This window comes from Phacochoerus africanus, chromosome 4 (genome assembly GCF_016906955.1).
Source record: "Phacochoerus africanus isolate WHEZ1 chromosome 4, ROS_Pafr_v1, whole genome shotgun sequence".
In the NCBI taxonomy this organism is placed as follows: domain Eukaryota; kingdom Metazoa; phylum Chordata; class Mammalia; order Artiodactyla; family Suidae; genus Phacochoerus; species Phacochoerus africanus.
The window spans coordinates 13,226,389-13,245,901 of NC_062547.1; the positions used below are offsets into that span (position 1 = coordinate 13,226,389).

At 52.6% G+C, this 19,513-nt stretch overlaps 1 protein-coding gene across 1 annotated transcript; it reads left to right on the plus strand.

Moving 5' to 3' along the window:
* Nucleotides 1–333: 333 nt before the first annotated feature.
* YPEL4 (yippee like 4) lies at nt 334–5,141 on the plus strand. Its single transcript, XM_047775689.1, has 5 exons — nt 334–593; nt 2,970–3,294; nt 3,473–3,516; nt 3,857–3,965; nt 4,148–5,141. The coding sequence occupies exons 2-5, from the start codon at nt 3,154–3,156 to the stop codon at nt 4,235–4,237; spliced, it is 384 nt and encodes a 127-aa protein (XP_047631645.1). The 5' UTR covers nt 334–593; nt 2,970–3,153; the 3' UTR covers nt 4,238–5,141.
* Nucleotides 5,142–19,513: the final 14,372 nt, after the last annotated feature.

Consider the following 19,513-nt stretch of genomic DNA (forward strand, 5'->3'; position numbering starts at 1 on the left):
ATCATCTTGAATGTGTGTGCACGTGCCTGACTCTGCATCCATCTCTCACAGTCACCCGTCTCGCCACCTCCTTTCCTTCAGCCCTGCCACCCGTACTCCATCCTTGCCCAGCCTCGTCCTTCCCCCAGGTTCCTGCCTTCCTCCTCAGCAACCAGCCTCTCCTCTAGCACCCGCTCCCCTGCCAGCCAGACCCTCTGCTGCCACCCCTCTGCATCCCTCCTCCGGCCCCATCCCTCAACGCCTGCCCCCTCCCTTCCTCCCAGCCCGCCTCCTGTGTCTCCCAGCCCTGCTCTGACGTGGGAGGTGAGGGGGGTGGGGGGATGGATGACTCACAGTGTTATGATGCAGCTCCACAACACACAGCTACATTCACCCACAGACCGAGGTACAGACGAGAGACAACCTCTGGCCCCCCCAGCAGCTGGCCAGCTTTGCAGTCCCAGTCTTGAGCCCCTAACTAACCTCCCCCGCCCCCATCCCCTTCCCAATTGGAGGAGCGGAAGGAGAAGAGAGAAGAGTGAGCAGAGAGATTTGAAAGAGAGAGAGAGAGAGAGAGAGAGAGATAGACGGAGATCTCTGGAGCCGACCTCAAGGTGAGGGGGCAGCCCTTCTCCAAATGAATCTTTTCCCCTTTGCAAATTTCCTCCTCCTGCTGCGTGTTGCTTTCTCCCCTTTGCAAAAGCATTATTCATCCACCCTTTGTCCTCCCTTCCCCCTCCCCGCTGCCTCCGCTCCTCTCTCTCAGCTCCTCCATCCCTCTCCAAGCTCTGACGGTTCCCGCACTTATTTCCCGGCAACTTTGGCTGCAGCATCAGGCATCACTGTTTATTGTTTTGCTACCGGTGCAGACCCCAAAGCCCGCCCTGGGAGCTGGCTGCGTTGCTCATTATTTGGACCATACCATACTGAGAATGCCAGCCCGGGGGCGCCGAAGCCTCACAGCTGATGAGAAAATCCACCGTGAGCAGGTGGCCCCCTCCCTTTTTTCTTTTCCCTTAAGAGGCACAGGATTCGCACCTGGTTCCTGGAGCCTCCGCCTCGGTGCCTCTGCCGTCAGCGATGGTTGCTCAGCATCCCCCTCCCCCAGCCCTCCCTCTCCCCAACCTCCCACGGTCCAGCCCCATCTCACTTGGGGGGAACATCCTCCCCCCCAGCCCTCAGCTTGCCTTTATTTTTTTATTTGTATTTTTCCCCCAGTCATGTGCCCAACTTGCTTCTCCCGGTAATCTGAGATGGGGGGGGGGATAAGTGACCCTGACTCTCCCCACCGCCCCTGCTGTGAGGGGTTCTCTGGCCTCTCCTCTGCTGGATGGGGAAGCAGGGGAGAGAGAGAGGGAGGGAGGCGTGCCGGAGGCTGGGGTAGGAGTCTCAGAGCAAGGCCCCCTCCCTGGCCCCTGGAAGGTGTGCTAGGTGGAGTGAGCGCTGCAGGGGGGACTCGCAGGCAAAGTTGCAAGCGGACCTGTGAAGTGGAGGCCAAAGTGTTCTGCTGGTGCCGAGGGCCCATTTCCTGCGGCCAGAGCCCAATGTCACCCTGAACTCAGCCCAAGGTGTCTTCCTGGGCCCCGGCAGGGGGAGAGGGTCGAACTGAAGATGCTGTCCGTCGGGGGCTGTCATAGGGAGACTGCCTCTGGGACGCAGGAAGCACTGCAACAGCTGGGGTGCTGGTGGCCATCGCAGAGGACAGGACAGGACAAGATCCTGTTTGCCCTGGCTGCTCCGAGCCATGCTGCCTCCGCTCTGCCTGGTAGCCTAGCATTGCCCGAGCATCCAGCTGGCATCTCTGAACAGGACTTGGGCTAAACCACCTACAACGGGTTTGAAGGCTCCACAGAGGAGAAGGCAGCAGCTCACTTGCTTATCAGAGCCAACAGGGGACCCCTCCCTCCTTATCCTCTGCCTCCAGCACCCTCTTCCGCTCTGGGACTGGAGTCTGGGCATCTTCTTCAAGGTTCTTAATCAGAACCCAACAATTCTTTTATCTCATGCCACCCATAGAGTCATGCTGTTTGTCCCTGCCCCTGGGAGAAGGTGGAAAGAAACACTCTCTGCCTTGTGCCCCGAAGCACGGGTTTTAAGAGCCCTCTCTTGAGCTGCCCATCTTAGACATTGTTCCCACACTACACACAAGGTCCAGGAGTGCAGCCTCCCTGACACCGTCCGTACTTCCTATTGGTTCCAGCTGTCAGATTCTCCCGAAGGAAAGATAGGCTGGGTGCCCAAGTCCTTAACTGAGGGCTAAGGCAACAGTTACAGAGGGCAGGGGAGAGGGGCTGAGAAGACAGCCAGGTGCTGCTTCTGGGCCAGAATGAGTGGACTGAGGTGCAGACTTGGGCTGCAGCCGCATCTGAGGTCTTTGGTACCAGAGGAAACATACATCAAGTTCTAGTTTCCAGCACGCAGGTCCCCAGCGCAAGAGAGGGCTGGAGCGGAGTGCATGCGCACCTGCCGGCCTGTTCTCCTTCCCTTTCTCACCACGCCCCTCCCTCCCACACAAAGTGTATGATGGACCAATTACATTGCAACTGGAAGCCAGAAGAAAGAAAAAAGTGCCAGGCACCCCCAACTTTTAAAAAGCTTTGAGCCCCAGAGACACGGAGCCTACCCAGTGCATGTGGGATGCAGGTCTGCAAAAGAACAGAAAATCAAGGAAAGAGCACTTGCAAATGACGTTGCTCCCATGGCAGCGCTTGTGCCAGCGGGGCGGGCTGCTCTCAGTGGAAAATGATGGAGGCTGCTCTCGCCCCAGGAGGGAGACACCACCTCCTGGGCTAGAGGCCTGGAACCGCTGCCAGGCTTGCCAGAGCAGACTTGACATCCAGGGCACAGGGAGACACAGGCTGGATGCTGAGGAGGGTTAATGGTCATGGGGGGAGGAGGGTAGAGGGGAGCGGGTCCCATCTTTTCCATCCCTCCAGGAGGGGCTCTTTACGCCATCGCGGCTCTTCCGATGCACCTTCTCCTCTTCCCAGGTGACTTCTATTTCTATCTGGTTCACGTCTGGGGGGGCCCTGGCCGGGCAGCCCCCCCACATTTCTCCTGCCCTGAAACACGGCTCTAGCCAACCTGCTCCGCTGCTTCACCTGCGACCGTCTGTGTGGGGGCTGCACGGCGCCAGCCCCGCCTGCCCGCCAGGGCATCGTCCTCCAGCCCGTCATGCCCAGCTGTGACCCTGGCCCAGGCCCTGCCTGCCTCCCCGCCAAGACGTTCCGCAGCTACTTGCCCCGCTGCCACCGCACCTACAGCTGCGTCCACTGCCGCGCACACCTGGCCAAACATGATGAGCTTATTTCCAAGGTACGCCAGGTGGGGGCCTGCCACTCCCTTCCTCTCCCCCACCAGGTGTGTCCAAACCTCACCTAGGGGTGAGGCCACGAAGTCTGTCCTCCCTCCATGCCCCTGGGGGTTTCCAGCTGAGGGTGACCCTAGGGCCAAGGGCGACTCCATAGTCACTGTCTGTCCCATGTCTCCACAGTCCTTCCAAGGAAGCCATGGCCGAGCATACCTGTTCAACTCCGTGTGAGTCTACTTCTTGTGCGTGTGAGCTTGTGTGTGTGACTCTCCTGTGTGCAGAAAGGGGGTGAGCCAGCCAAAGGTAGCCTTGCGCCTTCTGCTCTTGTCTCTCCTTTTGCCCAGGGGCTCAGAAACTCAGTCTGCACATCTTTGGTGGGGCATCTGGGCCCAGCCCTGGAGAAAGGCCACCCAGGCACTAGACAGAGAGGGGTGGATTGCTGAAGCCAGGGGCTTCTAGCTGGGCGGGTTAAGCTTTCCCCAGACGGAAGTTCCTTTGGGCTCTTTGGGGTCTATACTGACAGGGCCATCCCCCTGGGTGCTGGGTCCTTTTTGTTTCCCGAGACAGGGTCAACGTGGGTTGTGGGCCAGCTGAACAGCGCCTCCTGCTCACGGGGCTCCACTCAGTAGCTGATATTTTCTGCGAGAGCTGCAAAACCACCCTGGGCTGGAAGTATGTAAGTACCTGGGGAGAGGGGCTGCCCTTTGAAGTGGCCCGTCCCCACGGCCCTTCATCCCCAGGGACCAGAGGGAAGAGGGGGCTCGTAGTTGGGTTGGAGTAGGTCAGGGAGGCTGGGGGCAGTAGGAGGGCCTGGCAGGGAACTGCTTTGTCCTACAGTTGCCTCTTCTCCTCCGCCAGGAACAAGCTTTCGAGACAAGCCAGAAGTACAAAGAAGGGAAGTACATCATTGAAATGTCACACATGGTGAAGGACAACGGCTGGGACTGAGGGGCTCAGGCAGGCTGTGCCCTTCCTCCGCATGCCCCACCCTCCCCACACCTGTCCCCTGGCCCTGCCAAGCAGTCCATACCAGCATGAGTACTGCCCCACCCCTGGGGGGAACCCGGCTCCCGCCAACCCCTCCCCCACCCCCACCTCATCACTCCCAGGCCCCTTTGGAACAGGGGTCTGGGGTACCCCAGGGGTGTTGATGGCTCAGGAGTGGGCAGCAGTCAGGGGAAGACAGACTGGGGGAAAGGGATGGTTGTGGGTCCTTCTAGCCCCAAGGTCCTGAAAATTGTGAGGATGGTAGGGTGCAGACTCAGGCAGAGAGGACCATGAGAGGAATTAGTGTTTACTCCACCTCTGGGAGTGAGCGGAGGACAAATCTCGAGTCATGGGGCTGGTAGATCATGGCCACAGAACAGCAGATGAGAAAAGGCTCGAGCTGGAGTGAAATTTTGGCTTCAGACACCAGGGTCTCTGAGAGTGAAGTTTCCCACCCCCATGCGTAGGAGAAAGGATCTGGGGGTGGAAGAAAAAAAAAAACCCAAATCCCAGGCCCTGGGAAATAATAAAAGAATCACAGGGGTTTCCATTTCACTCCACTTGTTAAGTTTATCTTGGCACTAAAGAGGCACTTTTGAATATCTGACCTTTGCTATTGGGTGGGGCGGGGAGTGGCCCCTGGAACAGCCCCCACCCCCAGCTGGCAGTTTCCAGAGCAAGCAGTCTTAGTGGGTGTTCTCCGAGGCCCAGCCACTGCTCCAGGGACCCAGTCCCTTGGAGGGAAGGTGGGACATCAGTGCTACGGGGGCCAGGCTTCCTCGTGGCTGCCACCAGCGAATGAAACTTTTGTATGATACATAAAGTGTTTGGGTCTATTTTTAATAAAAAGGGGAAAAGCAACCGAGAGGCGCTCTATCCTCTGACTTTTCTTCCTGGAGCAGAACCATAGACTATCGAGTCACACCTCCTCACCACCCCCACCCTCAACTGCCCCTTCAGACCACTAGGGGGCAGCAACTGCTTTGTCTATGGCAAGATACAAGGGATGGAGATTCAGGTGAGGTTTTGCTTAATAAGAGATGGCTTTTGTGAGTGCTATTCCAGCTGGAGCATCCAAAACTGCTTGCCTTTTGGAGCCCTTGACAACAAATCCATTTTTGCCTGGATTAGGCGTCTGGAAAAGCTTCATCCCAGAGCAAGGGTTTTTTTGGGTCCCAATGCCTCTCAGCCTGGCTCTGGAAATGTTTTGGTCAGCTCATGGCCACACTTAAGGCTAAAAGGAAAATTGATCAGCCAAGGTGCTGCCCTGGCAGCTAATACAAAGTGGAACAAAATAGCTCAAAATCACAGCATCAGTGCAGCCATGTGACCCAAGTGCAGTATTTGGCAGTGATGGGAAATTCCTACTGTTGTGGGGTCACTGGCAACAGCAAGGAGGATGGTACGCATCACAAAAATCAGTTTTTGTAAGCTAGTTGTTACTTCCAGATTCGCTCATGGACACTGTAAATATTCGCAGAGCACCTCTTCTTACTGGCCAGGACTTGTTCAGCACTGGGAATGCAGTGGCGGACGAGGCAGCCATGGCCTGACCTCATGGAGCTTGCAGTCTAGTGGGAAGACAGACAATAATAACCAGGCACTTCCAGAAGGTGACAAGGGCTCTGAGCAGAGCTGGGGGAGTAAGATCGGGAGCTCACAGGAGAGGCTTAGCCTAGATTTGAGGAGTGAAGGAAGGCTTTGCAGAAGTGGTAACTAAGGGGCACTTAAATGATGAGAAGTTGGGTGGGCAAAGAGGAAGAGAGCGGGGCGGGGGATATATCAGGCCAAGGGAACCGAGTGTCAAGTGGCTCAAGTTAATGTGAGGAGGAAATAAAAGTCTCCTATGACTGGAACATAGACTCAAGTGGGTGAGAGGTAACACAGGCAAGACAGACAGGGGCATAAAACACTTAGGGGTTCCATTTCACTTCATTCTCACCTCGAAACACTTCAGCCTTAAGGAAATACAGAAAATGTCTTGGTTTTTAACGAGTGGCATCATCGAGTGGCTGTTTTGTGTCCAGAGAAGAGGCTCAAAGAGTATTGTTAAGAATGAAAAAAGGGACATGAAGCTAACTGTACCATCTCAGATTCTGCCGTCACTGTCAGAGTGGGGAGGCCATCTGGGCGGAAGAGAACTGGAAGACACAGGTGCTTGAAGGCAAGTCAAGCCATGAGGGAATGACAACCAGCACCTCCATTTGAGAGGCCTCAGGGGTCTGTCCCATCATCCAGTTCCTTCTCTCAGGCTCTCAGCAAAGGACCCAGAAACCTGCCCCTCTCGGTCCCACTTCCAGCACAAAAGTTCAGGAAGGCTTGTCAAGTCCCAAGCACTGACCTTGAAAACCAGGCACAAATTAGCTGCCTTCTGAAAGCTCCCCAAGTTTGCCTCTGAACTGACTTATTAAGCCAACTGGCACTGTGGGAAACAGGGAAGTAAACGGCGGCCAGTGCTCTCAAGTCCTTTGTCGCCTCTCTTGGAAGAATCATTCTGTGGCTCAAGAGACTCCATCTCCTCTCTAAGATCAGGCCATGGGCAATGCTGTCCAATTCTTGGATGCCTAGGCAGGTGGACCTTGGAGAAGCACCACTGTCAAGGGCCCTGCGACCAAGAGGGGTCGTGCTGGGAACTGAAGGCGGAGATGACTTCTTTTTACGCCCAAGAGCCAAGGAAGGAGCTGCCAGTGTGGAATGCCAAGGACACACAGGTCTCTGTCCCTGGGGAGCAGTTAGCCCTTTTTCCCATTCCTGTGCCCCCTCCCCCACTCCTCATGGAAGTCTACTCTGGTCCCAATGGTGATGATCCCAATCTTCTCTCCACCGACCAGTTCCAAGCTGTGTCTGGAAACTCCTCCTTCTTAGCCAACAAGCCATGGCTTTTATCCTTCAAGGCCTGAGCCTTTGGAAGTTACCCTCATACAACCAGCAGGTGGCATCAAAACCCTTCCGCCCCCTCCCTGCCCCAACTCCAGCAATCCCGTCCTCCAGAATCTAATCAACCCCTCTCCAAAGAGCTCCCCAAGACTGGAGAGCTGTCAGTCTTGGGACAGGATTAGATTTAGACTCTGCCACTGAAGCGCTCAGTGTTTTCATCTGTAAAATGGGGATGTGGCCTGCCGACGCCATTCAGTTCACTGTAATGTATTTGGTGTCGAGCACAGGCACTGCACATGAAACTGCTCCAGAAACCGTGAGCCCTCCCCCGGCCCCCACCTCCGTGGCTTCCCAAATTCCCACCAGGGTAGCTGATTGGTGCCCAGATGGGAGAAGTCTGGATGCTGAGGAGGCAGCCGGCGCTGGGCAGCACTACGTGGCCAATGCCCTTTTAACATTGCACTGCTAGTGATAGGCGCAGACAGTAGCACAATGTGAAAAGAGCTCCGGCCCGCAGCAGAGGCACGCCGGCCCTGCCTCCCCGCCCCTTCTCCCAGTACCCGGGCCACTCAGCTCTCTCGGCCTCCCTCTGCCCCTTCTCATCTTCAGTACAGTTTCCTCCCTTTTCTTCCGTTCTCCCTGCTAATCGCTCTTTGCCCGTCACGCCTCTTTTTACCTTCTTCTCTAACACCCTTCCTGGCTCGGAGAGACCACCTTTTTCTGGAGCTTTGGGGGCAGGGGGTCCAAGGAGGCAGCGGAAGGGATGGATACCCTGAGCTTGGCACTCAATCTTCACAGGAAATGACTGAAAGAAATCCCCCCCCCAATTTGGGGGTGACTCACACGAAGCCATGTTTATCTGGATTTGTATCTCTGCCCAGCTTCCACCTAGGAGAGGAGCTGGCTGACCAGGGCTGCAGGACCTTCTCCTCCTCCCTCGTCTAAAGTGTGCTCTCCTTTTTAGTTTAGATAAGAGGAAGTTCTACAGCTTAAGGGGGCAGCCTCAGATGAACCTTCGGGACCTGAGGTGGCGGGAGACAGTCACAGGTCCCCAGGCTGCACAGAGAAGCTTCCAGGTCTGGAGGTGGAAGCTGTGGGTGAAGTCCCACCTCTGCATCTCCTCTTGGAAGTCTTCAAAGTCCACTTAATGGATTCAGCCTTAAGCAAAATGGCGCAGGCGACTCCCTCACCATGAAGACAGGCTTTCACTGGCAATGGGATCAGAACCTGAGCGGTCTCCTGTTTTATCCAGGGACTCCAGGAAAGGAGTGTTCGAGCCCACCCAGAACTCCCCCATTCCATCCTGCTCTAAGGGGGCTTAAACCCTGGATAAACAATCCTAGGACTGGACCCAGGTTCAGAGCCAGGCAGAGCTCTCGCGTGGCACATTCCTAGCTAGAGCTGTGGCCTGGGAAGCTCAGCTCCAGTGCTGACCTGGAGAACCGGGTGCAGCCCAGAGGGGCAGCAGCTGTGGGGTAGTCCTGTGACCCCCTCTGGGAGATGTCCCTTCACAGCTGGCAGAGAAATGGAACACAGAATCCCAGTTGGTAGCTCTTCCTCTAGGCTTCCCCTCCAGCTGCCTCCCACCCCGTCAGGAAGCAGGCGAGCCTCTCTCCCACCTTCCCCGGCAGAGTTTGCCTCCGTGATCTCCAAGCACCGGGCCCTGCCCCAAGCTGGACAGTCTTAGGGAACCGGGACCAAGGCCCCAGGAGGGTCAGGCCCCAGGCCTCTGCTCTTGGGCTGAGTAAAGGATCATGCCAATAGGGGGCAGAGGGGCCAAGGCACCAGCACCTAGCAAGCTTCATGGAGGCTAGGGGAAGATTCTTCACCAAGGAGTTCCCAGATCTCTCCCGGGGGACAGAAGGGAGAGGGGACTGGAACCAAGATCGCCTTAGCTCTCACACCCAACTCAGTCCAGAGCGGGCCCTGCGATTCACCAGCCCGCAGGGCCCCTCCCCCACCTTGGGCCCAGGAGCCATCCCCCAGCTCCTTCCAGAGGCGAGTGTAGAGACCGAGGAGGAAATGGGGGAGGGGAGGCCCCGGCTCAAGTTCTCTCCACTCCCCCTCCTCATTGGCCACCATCTTCCGGCCCCTGCCCCCCAGAGCAGCAGGGGATGGGGCCCAGCCTGTGGAAGGGAGAGAAAGGGCAGGTGGAGGGTTAGCTGGAGCAGCAGGGGCAGGGGCTGGCCCCAACTGTCTCCTCCCACCCCCTCCCCGCAGCCATGGCGACAGGAGGAGGAGACCAGGAGGGTCCTGAAAGCCCCGTTCTGTGAATGGGATGAAAGGGGCAGGGGGAAGGGGGGGGTGGGCGCTCCCTCTACACCCAACTGTGCCCCCCGCCCCCACCAGCGCGCGCGCACACACACTCACTCACACACACACACACGCACACACACCTTGAGTCTGGACCACACACGCGCACGCACACAAACTCCCAGCCATACTTGCTGCACAACTCAGCCCTTACTACACACTTACCCAAAGAGCAAGTCCTGGAGTGTGAGCTCACAGCTCCCCCACAGAACACACCCCTTAATACCCCACAACTCCTAGCCCAAGAGTGGGCCTCACACCCACACACAGCCCCTTGGCTCATCCCACAACTTCTCAAGATGCAGAACTCCCGGCCCGGCTCCAGCCACTGCGTTTCCGTCTGAACACACCCGCCAAGTCCCCAGTGCCCCACACCCCCACACACACGCCCGGGCACAGACAGATGGCCCAGCCTCAGCCCTGCCTAGCAGAGCCCCCACCCCTTCCCCACCACACCTCCATTGGAAATTGACAGTGGAGCCACCCCAGCAGGGCATGCCTAGTGCTTCCCATTTACAGTTGCTGCGAAAGGAAAAAAAAAAAAATAGAAGAGATGCCCACGAGTGGAGGAGAATGAAGGAGGGAAAGAAGACGAGAGGAAGCGCCCAGACCACCCCCTCCCCGCCCCGAGAGAATAAAACCGAAAATCGGTGGCGTTACCCTTCTGGGCGCTCACGATACCTACACATTGCTCTTCTCACGTTCCTCTGCCTGCCACCTCCTTCTTCCCGGGCTCTTTCTCTGCCCTTCCCTCCCTCTTGGCTTCCCTCCCTGGCCTCGCTCCCCCTCTCTCACGCCCTCTCGCACCCCAGCAGCCCCTCTCCCCGGTCGGGCTCGGATCCCCGGCGGCCGCCCCTCCGCCCGCCGGCCGGGACTGAGGGCCAGGGACCAGCCGGCCGCCGCGCCCTGTCCTCTGCGGATCTCGCTCTTCCCCCCTCGCCCCCTTTCTCCTTCCACACTCCCTGCCGTCCATCTTGAATACTTGGGATTCTTGAATGGAGTGAGCAGGATCCGCTCCCCCAGGCTCCCATTGGCTGTGGGTTAACCCTTTTGAAACGAGATCCTCCCTCTCATTGGCTGCCAGGCTCCCCTCTTCTCCCCCAACCCCCATCCCCTCCGCCTCCCAACAGCCGGCGAGGTCAGGGAGCTCCCGGGCGCCCCCTCCCCTGGCCTCTCACCCCCCCTTATCCCCACGCCAGGACGCCCATCTTCCTGCTCTTTCCATCACACCCCCCCACCGGGCTGCAGGTGAGGGCAGATGGGGTTCCCGCCAAATGCGGCTCCAAGATTGGGCTGGCAGAAACCCTGTTCCCAGATACCCCCTTGTGCTGGACTTGGAGACCTTTAGAAGATGCAAGAGGTGCAATTTCCTGCCTGTCTCCAAACCCCCCTTGAGCAGAAGTACCTCTCCTACAGGGAATCCACACCGCCTCTCGGCCTCACCCAAGGCGATCAGAGAGCACTCTGGAACCCACCAGCCCCCTGGGCTGGGCAGGAAGAGGGCAGCTCCGGAAAGAAGATCTGGGGCTCTTCAGAGAGGCTAATTCCCTGAGTGCCGCGGGGCAGGTCTGACCCTACCAGGAATGTGCAGCATCTGGAGCTCTGCTCAGTCACAAACATCCCCTGGGACCAACCCGCCCAGCCGCCTGGCCCTGTGCTGGGCCCACTAGGGCCTCTGAGCTGGGAGCCCAAAGAGGCATAGAGGAAGGAGGCATCAGGAGTGGAGCAGTGAGTCAGGCCTAGGAATGGGTTACGTTGTTCTGGGCCCAGATCTGCTATAAGATGTTCTGAGAGGACATGTCTCCTCTCTGGGCCTCAATTTCCTGATTTGCAGAAGTTCGATCTAGAAGAACGTGGTCCTATAGAAGTCTCTGTGTGAAGACGGACGTGTTCTCTACTGCGTCACCCAATATGGTAGCCACTGGCCACACGTGGCTACTGAGCTTTTGAAATGTGGCTCCTGTAGCTGAGGAAATGGCTTTCGAGTTTCATTTAATTTTAATCATTTTTAAATAGCCGTATGTGGAGTTCCCAATGTAGCTCAGTGGGTGAAGAACCCGACTAGTATCCATGAGAATGAGGGTTCAATTCCTGGTCTCACTCAGTGGGCTAAGGATCCGGCGTTGCCACAAGCTGCGATGTAGATCACAGATGTGGCTCGGATCTGGCGTGGCTGTGTCTGTGGCGTAGGTTGGCAGCTGCAGTTGCAATTCAACCCTTAGCTTGGGAACTTCCATATGCCACAGGTTCAGCCCTGATAAGACTAAATAAATAAATAGCCACATGTAGCCAACAGCTGCCATATTGGACAGTGGAGGTCCAGAATCCTTGTGGTTTTGCTGATAAATAACATTCTAGGAATTTTTTTTTCTCCCCTGTACCCAGAGCGTGTGGAAGTTCCCTGGGGCAGGTATCGAACCCACACCACAGCAGTGACCTCAGCTGCTGCAATGACAACCCTGGATCCTTAACCTGCTGAGCCACAAGGGAATTCCCTATATTCTAGGAATCTTGCTGGGAAAAAAAAAAAAAATCCTTTCTCTTAGTCCTCACGTGCAAAATCCTCCAGCTCCAAAGCTCAAATCACCAAGGGCAAGTCACCAAATCACCCAGGAAATGAAGTTGGACTGCCTGCCGCCTTTTCAGGAACTCCCTTCTTAGGACCCTTGATCTCTGTTCTGGGAGCTGAAGTATACACACCCACACCACATGGAAGACTAGGGCTAACAGATAATTTGCAAGTTTGCCCATCCTTCTTGTTTTTTTAAGGATAGAGACCAAGCTGCTGACAAGAGCTACGGTGGCAATTTAAGGCAATAAACAGTACATCTCTTCAGAGCTCTTGTGTGCCCACTACACAAGTATCATTGAGTTATTCAGTAAATGGACTGCATGGAGCGGCATGGAGCAGGCTTCCTTTTTCACTTACCACCTTTTCATGTTAGGTTTTTGTTTTTGCTTTGGTTTTGTTTTGTTTTGTTGTTTTCTTTTTAGGGCCTTGCCCCCACAATATGGAAGTCCCCAGGCCAGGGGTCAAATTGGAGCTGCAGCTGCCAGCTTATGCCACAGCCACAGCAATGCCAAATCCAAGCCACGTCTGTAACCTGCACCACAACGCTGGATCCCCGACCCTTTGAGGGAGGCTGGGGATCTAACCTATGTCCTCATGGATGCCAGTCAGATTCGTTTCCCCTACATCACAATGGGAACTCCTTACTTAGTTCCTTTTAAACCTCTGTATGGCTATCCATCTCAGGAAAAAGTTAAAAATGGAGGCGGGGAGTTCCCATCATGGCACCGTGGAAATGAATCCAACTAGGAACCATGAGGTTGCAGGTTTGATCCCTGGCCTTGCTCAGTGGGTTAAGGATCTGGCGTTGCTCTGAGCTGTGGTGTAGGTTGCAGATGCAGCTCAGATCCTGTGTTGCTGTGGCTGTGTTATAGGCTGGCTGCCACAGCTCCGATTTGACCCCTCGCCTGGGAACCTCCATATGCTTCGGGTGCGGCCCTAAAAAAGAAAAAAAAAAATGGAGCCCAGGAATAGCTGGACATGGTCTAACCTGTTATTGGAGGTGTTAAAAAAATGTACCCAGGAGCTATTTGGCTCCACTCCCACCCACCCCCATCACATTCTTCTCTCCTCCGGGAGCTCCAGAATGCTCCCGGGCTTTGCAGTAGCTTCCTCTCCCCTCCATCCTATGGCATGTCTGGGAAGATTCTGGAGGTCCCTCTTTGCCTTCCTCCCCAATCTCCAGAGTTCTCCCCAGATCTCTATTTGGGTATACCATTTAGAACTCTGTAATTGTGAGACAGATCTGCCCCAATCCTCTGTCTCTTGGAAGGACTGAATCTGAAACATGGGAGTCACATTTCCTCCCTGCTGAACCATCAGTGGAGGGAACTTGGCTCCATGGCTCCTTAGTTCCCTGAGGTGATGCAAGCCTTTTCCAAGTGTGCCCTTGTGTCTTTACCATCATGCTTCTCTCGATCACTTATGCGTCTGAGGGCTTCTTGCGTGAAAGGCTCTGGTTTACTGGGAAATATTCCAGCATAGAAAGGTGTTCATAGCTGAGGGTTAAGAGGCAGACACATAAAGAGGAAGTCAGAGAGTAGCAGGTGTCTAAAACAGATGCAAGAAACTTCTTTCTGAAGCAAACCCGAAGTCTCATTCCTATTTTTTTTTTTTTTTGGCCCCTCTTTCGGTATATGGAAGTTCCCAGGCTAGGGGTTGAATTGGAGCTACAGCTGCCACTCTACGCCACAGCCATAGCAATGGCAGATCCAAGCTGCATCTGCAACCTACACCACAGCTCACCGCAACACTAGATCCTTAACCCACTGACCAAGGCCAGGGATCAAACCTGCGTCCTCATAGATACTAGTCAGGTTCGTTACCACTGAACAATGACGGGAACTCCTCCATCCTATTCTTGCTTCATCAGTTGCCCCCATTTGTTGCCTCTGCAATCCCTTCCCGTGAGCCTAGAGCAAGGGTCAGAAACTACAGCTCAACTACAGCTCATAGACCAAATCCTGGGCTCTGCCTGTTGTTTTGGGTGGTTTGCTTTTTTTTTTTTTTAACAAAACTCATTGGAACACAACCCTGCTAACTTGGTTCCACATTGTCTATGGCTGCATCCACACCTCCTCAATGTCAGAGTTGGATGGTCACCAGAGAGATGTTACAACCAGCAGAGCCTAGTCGTTTGTTTGTTTGTTTGTTTGTTTGTTTTGCTTTTTAGGGCTGCACCCAAGGCATATGGAATTTCCCAGGCTAGGGGCCAAATCAAAGCTGCAGGTGCTGGCCTTTGTCACAGCCACAGCAATGCCAGATCCAAGCCTCATCTGCAACCTACACCACAGCTCACGGCAATGCCGGATCCCTGACCCACTGAGCGAGGCCAGGGATCGAACCTGCATCCTCACAGATACGAGTTGGATTCGTTTCTGCTGCACCACCATGGAAACTCTCAAGCCTAGTGTATTTACTAGCTGGCTCTTTACGGAAGTTTGTGGACAGTTTTGGTCCCTGTTATCTCAGAAAGCTGTAACACAATTCAAGGAAGGCCACTGAAATTACCCTGATATGGGGGTGGAAGGACACAGCCCGGACTGGCCCCCTCCACTTCACACATGCTGTCAACTGTCCCCATCCCCTCGCGATGCTGGTCAGCTTTCCGCATCGCTCCTTCAGGTCCCACCCATTCTTTATCCCCTGCAGTCTGGCTTCAGCGCCTACTTTCACTGAAATTGTTTCCACTAGGGCCACCAGTGACCCAGCATTCTTTTCTCAATCATCGTCACGCACAGCCTCTCCTTAGCATCTGCCTCTCTTGACTATATTAGGCTGGAAATGCTCATGGCTTCTGGGAGACTGGTTGTCTTTCTTCCCTTCCTTCCTTTCTTTCTCTCTCTCTTTTTTGTTTTTTTTTCTTTCCTTTTCTTTTGAGGGCATACGGAAGTTCCCAGGCTAGGGGTTGAACTGAAGCTGTAGCTGCCAGCCACAGCCACAGCAACACCGGATCCGAGCTGCATCTGTGACCTATGCCACAGCTTTTTGCAAGCCTGATCCTTAACCCACTAAGTGAGGCCAGGGATCGAACCCACATCCTCAAAGGCACTATATGGGGTTTTTCACCTGTGGAGCCACAACGAGATCTCCAGACTGGTTGCTCTTGAATTGCCTCTTATCTCTGCAACTGTTCCTTCTCAGGTCCCTTCCCATGGGTCTTCTTCATTCCCTCACTGCCTAAAAACACATTCTGCAAGGAACTGTCCATGACCCTTTTCTCCCCTTGAGCTCTCTAGCTGGACAAAATCATCCACACATCTGACTTTAACAGCCACCTTTGTGCTGATGGCTCCCCAGTATGCGACTTCTCAACTGAAGGTCCAGATTTCTAACAGAATGCTGTGACTCCTCAGATGCTTGTCTTACTGATCAGACAAGCTGAATTTGCTCAATGTCAAACACCTTGCCCTATACCTCTACTCCTCACCTAATTTGCCTCTTCCGTCTCCCTCTTAATTGTTGCTCTTCCTAAGAGATCTGCCCTTGACTCTTCTCTCTTTGGGGGCAATTTCATCCATTCTTACAGTCTCAGCAATCACCTGTGAATCACTGCCAAATATATATATATATATGCTTATAGCAGTCTCCTTACATTCTCAAGCAGGTGTGGCAGGTAGTTCTCAGGTGCCTGTGCCTGCCCACATCCATCTCAAGTCAGGTAATTACACCTTAGCTTTCCTTTTGGGAGACAACAATTCTCTACTTTCATTCCCCATGGTTCACAGGAGGCTGGCCTCATCCACCACTTCAGGGGCAGTCACACAATCCAGGTATATTAGTCATCTGCTGCTGTGTAACACATTAGTCCAAAATTTAGTGGCTTGAAACAATACACATTTATTTTCTCATAGTTTCAGTGGGTCAGGAATCTGGGCAGGGCTTAGTTGGGTCCTCTGATGACGGTTTTTCATGAGGCTATCATCAAAGTGTCACCCAGGGCTCATCTGATGGCTCCATTGAGAAGGAGTTGAGTTGCTTCCAAGGCCACTTCCGTAGTTATTAGCAAGATTCTGTTCCTCAAGGGCAGTTGGCCTGAGGGTCTCAGTTCCTTGGTGGCTGTTGGCCACCCTCACTTCCTTGCAAAATGGGTGTCTCCAGCATGGCAGCATCATCAAAGCCAACAGGAGGGAGTTTGCTGGCAAAATGGAAGTCAAAATCTTTGCTAACCTAATTACAGAAGTGACAACCCCTCAACATTGCCATATTCTATTGTTTATTTTTATTTATTTTTTTGTTTTTTGTTTTTTGTCTTCTCAGGGCCGCACCTGCGGCACATGGAGGTTCCAGACTATGGGACAAATTGGAACTGTAGCTGCTGATCTATGCCACAGCCACAGCAACATGGGATCTGAGCCACATCTGTGACCTACACCACAGCTCATGGCAACACAGGATCCTTAACCAACTGAGCAAGGCTAGAGATCAAAGAAACTGTGTCCTCATGGATGCTAATCCGATTCTTTTCTGATGAGCCACGACGGGAACTCCATATTCTATCCTTTGGAAGCAAGTTACCCAGGAGAGTTCCCTGGTGGTCTAGCAGTTAGGATTCAGTTCATTCACCACTGTGGACCCGGTTTAATCCCTGGGAACTAAGATCCCACATCAAGCTCCTGCACAATGTGGCCAAAAAAAAAAAAAAAATCACACTGCAGAGGAGAAGATGACACAAAGGGTATGAATCTAGGAAGCAGGATCACTGGGGGACAACTCCAAGGCCGTCAATCACAGAAGGTTTAGCCAGTTAAACTATAATTGATTCAAGGATGGGTAGCTAATCAGAGTTAATCAGAATTAGACCCTGAGATATTTGCCAGAACTTTTGAGAGAGTGGAATCGCTGGCATTATTATGCTGGCAGAAGAGGCTACACTTGAAACTCTTGGTGGTCATAACCACTGCCTCATGCAGGAGAATCTACCTAAAATAAAAACTTAATAAAGAACAAGAAGGTAAGAGATGGAGAGAGACAGATGACTGATAATTTCATTCGAGAACCCAATACAGCCATGCCTATAGCAGAACCTCTCAAGTTTTTATTTGGGAAAGCCAAGACATTCCTTCCATTCTTTTCAGATGGATCCTGCCATCCCCAGCCAAAAGGTTGCTAATGGATGAAGTGTCTCAGGGATAACTTGGATTGAGTTTGTCCAAACCCAGTTTAATAATCTTGCCTTCACCATCCCCACAAACTGGCCTCTCTTTCTAGTGTCTATTTTGCAGTTAAACGCATTATACAATTTGGAGTTCCTGGCGTGGCACAATGTGATCAGCAGCGTCTCTGGAGCTCTGGGATGCAAGTTCGATCCCCAGCCCAGCCCAGTGGGTTAAGGATCCAGCATTGCCAAAGCTGTGGCATAGGTTGAAACTGCGGCTCAGATCTGATCCCTATCCTAGGAACTCCATATGCCATGTTTGGCCGGGGAAGGAAAAACAAACAAACAAAACAAAACAAAACAAAAAAACCGCAGAGCACAATAGCTTAGGCTGAACACCTTGGAGTCTTTGTGGCCCTTCCTTGTCTGCTCTGGAAGTTGGAGTAGCCCATATGCAATATAGGTGGTTCAACCCAAAGGAGAGAGTTTTCCTTTGCAAAGATGGGGCAGGCTCAAAGGTGACCCAATGAAATACAATCTTAACTACAGCTAAACAAGTGACTAGGTTTTCCTCCAAGTTATTAGACTGTTACAGAATTTCTGGATGTGAATCACGTGATTTAGAGGATGTGAATAATGTATCTGAGTCTCCTGTCAAAACACACCGCAGACAAAATGAAATTTGGGCAAGCTGCCTGTTGCCCTCGTCATTTGGAAGGCACCCTGGGCTGGATTTGTGAAAATATTCCTTCTGTTTCTAAGGCAGATTAAAAGAAATTGTATTATTTGAAAGTCAGCCATAATTCCTTTGACGCAGTTTTCCTTAAAATGCCAATCATAAGTCTAATCTTTACCTTAATTTCCCTATGCCCCCTTTATTCCAATTGCCCTAAATCCTGTGCATTTGACCTCTCATGTCTTCTTTTCTCCATTCCTCTGTCAGTTTAATATCCACCGTGGCATTTGTATTACCATCTGAAAAACTTTCAACTTCCAGTCCATATTACCATTTGTCCACAAAACAAACCTCAGATCTTTCACCTGCCCTAAACTGAGATGGTTCCCTAGTTCCTAGACAATGCTTTCTAAGCTTTATTGGTTTATGTATCCTTTTTTAAAAAGTTGATGAAGGATGAAGGAGCTCTCACCGTGGCAGAGCAGGTCAAGGATTAGGCATTGTCACAGCTGTGGTTGAGGTGTAGGTCACAGCTCTGGCTTAGATTTGATCCCAAGGATGCCACAGGTATATCCGGGGTGGGGGGGGGGGAAACAAAACTGATGAACCCTATGGGTAGTGTAACTCTTTCTAGAAAAATCTGTATTTTTGTATCTTGGTGTATATTTCATGAAGATCACGAGGACTCTGGAGTCCATTTCTTTTTTTAAAATTTTTTAAATTAATTAATTAATTAATTGGTCTTTTTGTCTTTTCTAGGGCCATACCCATGGCACATGTAGGTTCCCAGGCTAGGGGTCGAATTGGAGCTGTAGCCGCCAGCCTACACCACAGCCACAGCAAGGCCAGATCCGAGCCTCGTCTGCAACCTACACTACAGCTCACGGCAATGCTGGATCCTTAACCCACTGAGCAAGGGCAGGGATCGAACCCGCAACCTCATGGTTCCTAGTCGGATTCATTAACCACTGTGCCACGATGGGAACTCCTGGAGTCTATTTTTTTTTTTTTTGGCTTTTTGCCTTTTCTAGGGCTGCTCCCTTGGCATATGGAGGTTCCCAGGCTAGGGGTCTACTCAGAACTGTAGCCGCTGGCCCATGCCAGAGCCACAGCAATGCGGGATCGGAGCCGCCGTGTCTGCAACCTACACCACAGCTCTGGTAACGCTAGATCCTCAACCCACTGAATGAGGCCAGGGATGGAACCCGCAACCTCATGGTTCCTAGTCGGTTTCGTTAACCACTGAGCCACGACGGGAACTCCAACAGATTATTTTTTAAATAAACCTTATTTATTTAACTTTAAAATTTTTTTAATTTTTAAAATTTAATTTTTATTTTATATTGGAGTATAGTTGATTTACAATGTTGTGTTAGTTTCAGGTATAGAGCAAATGATTCAGTTATACATATACATGTCTCTATTTTTTTCAGATTCTTTTCCCATATAGGTTATTACAGAATATCGAGTGGTTAGCAGATTTTTAAGCATACAATACAGAATTATTGACAATAGATACAATGTTGCACCAAAGATCTCTAGAATTTATGCATCATGCTTAAATGAAACTTTATGCTGGTTGATTAGTAATTTTCTATTTCTCTTTCCTCTAGCCCTTGGCAATCACCATTCCATTCTTTGATCCTAAGAGCTTGACTGTTTTATGTACCTCATATAAGTGGAATCATGCAATACTTGTCTTTC

Coding starts and splice junctions, on each gene's coding strand:
- YPEL4 (XM_047775689.1), top strand. CDS start 3,154: ATGCCCAGCTGTGACCCTGGCCCAGGCCCTGCCTGCCTCCCCGCCAAG. Junction 3,295..3,472: donor ATGATGAGCTTATTTCCAAG/GTACGCCAGGTG, acceptor ATGTCTCCACAG/TCCTTCCAAGGAAGCCATGG. Junction 3,517..3,856: donor GCATACCTGTTCAACTCCGT/GTGAGTCTACTT, acceptor TTCCCGAGACAG/GGTCAACGTGGGTTGTGGGC.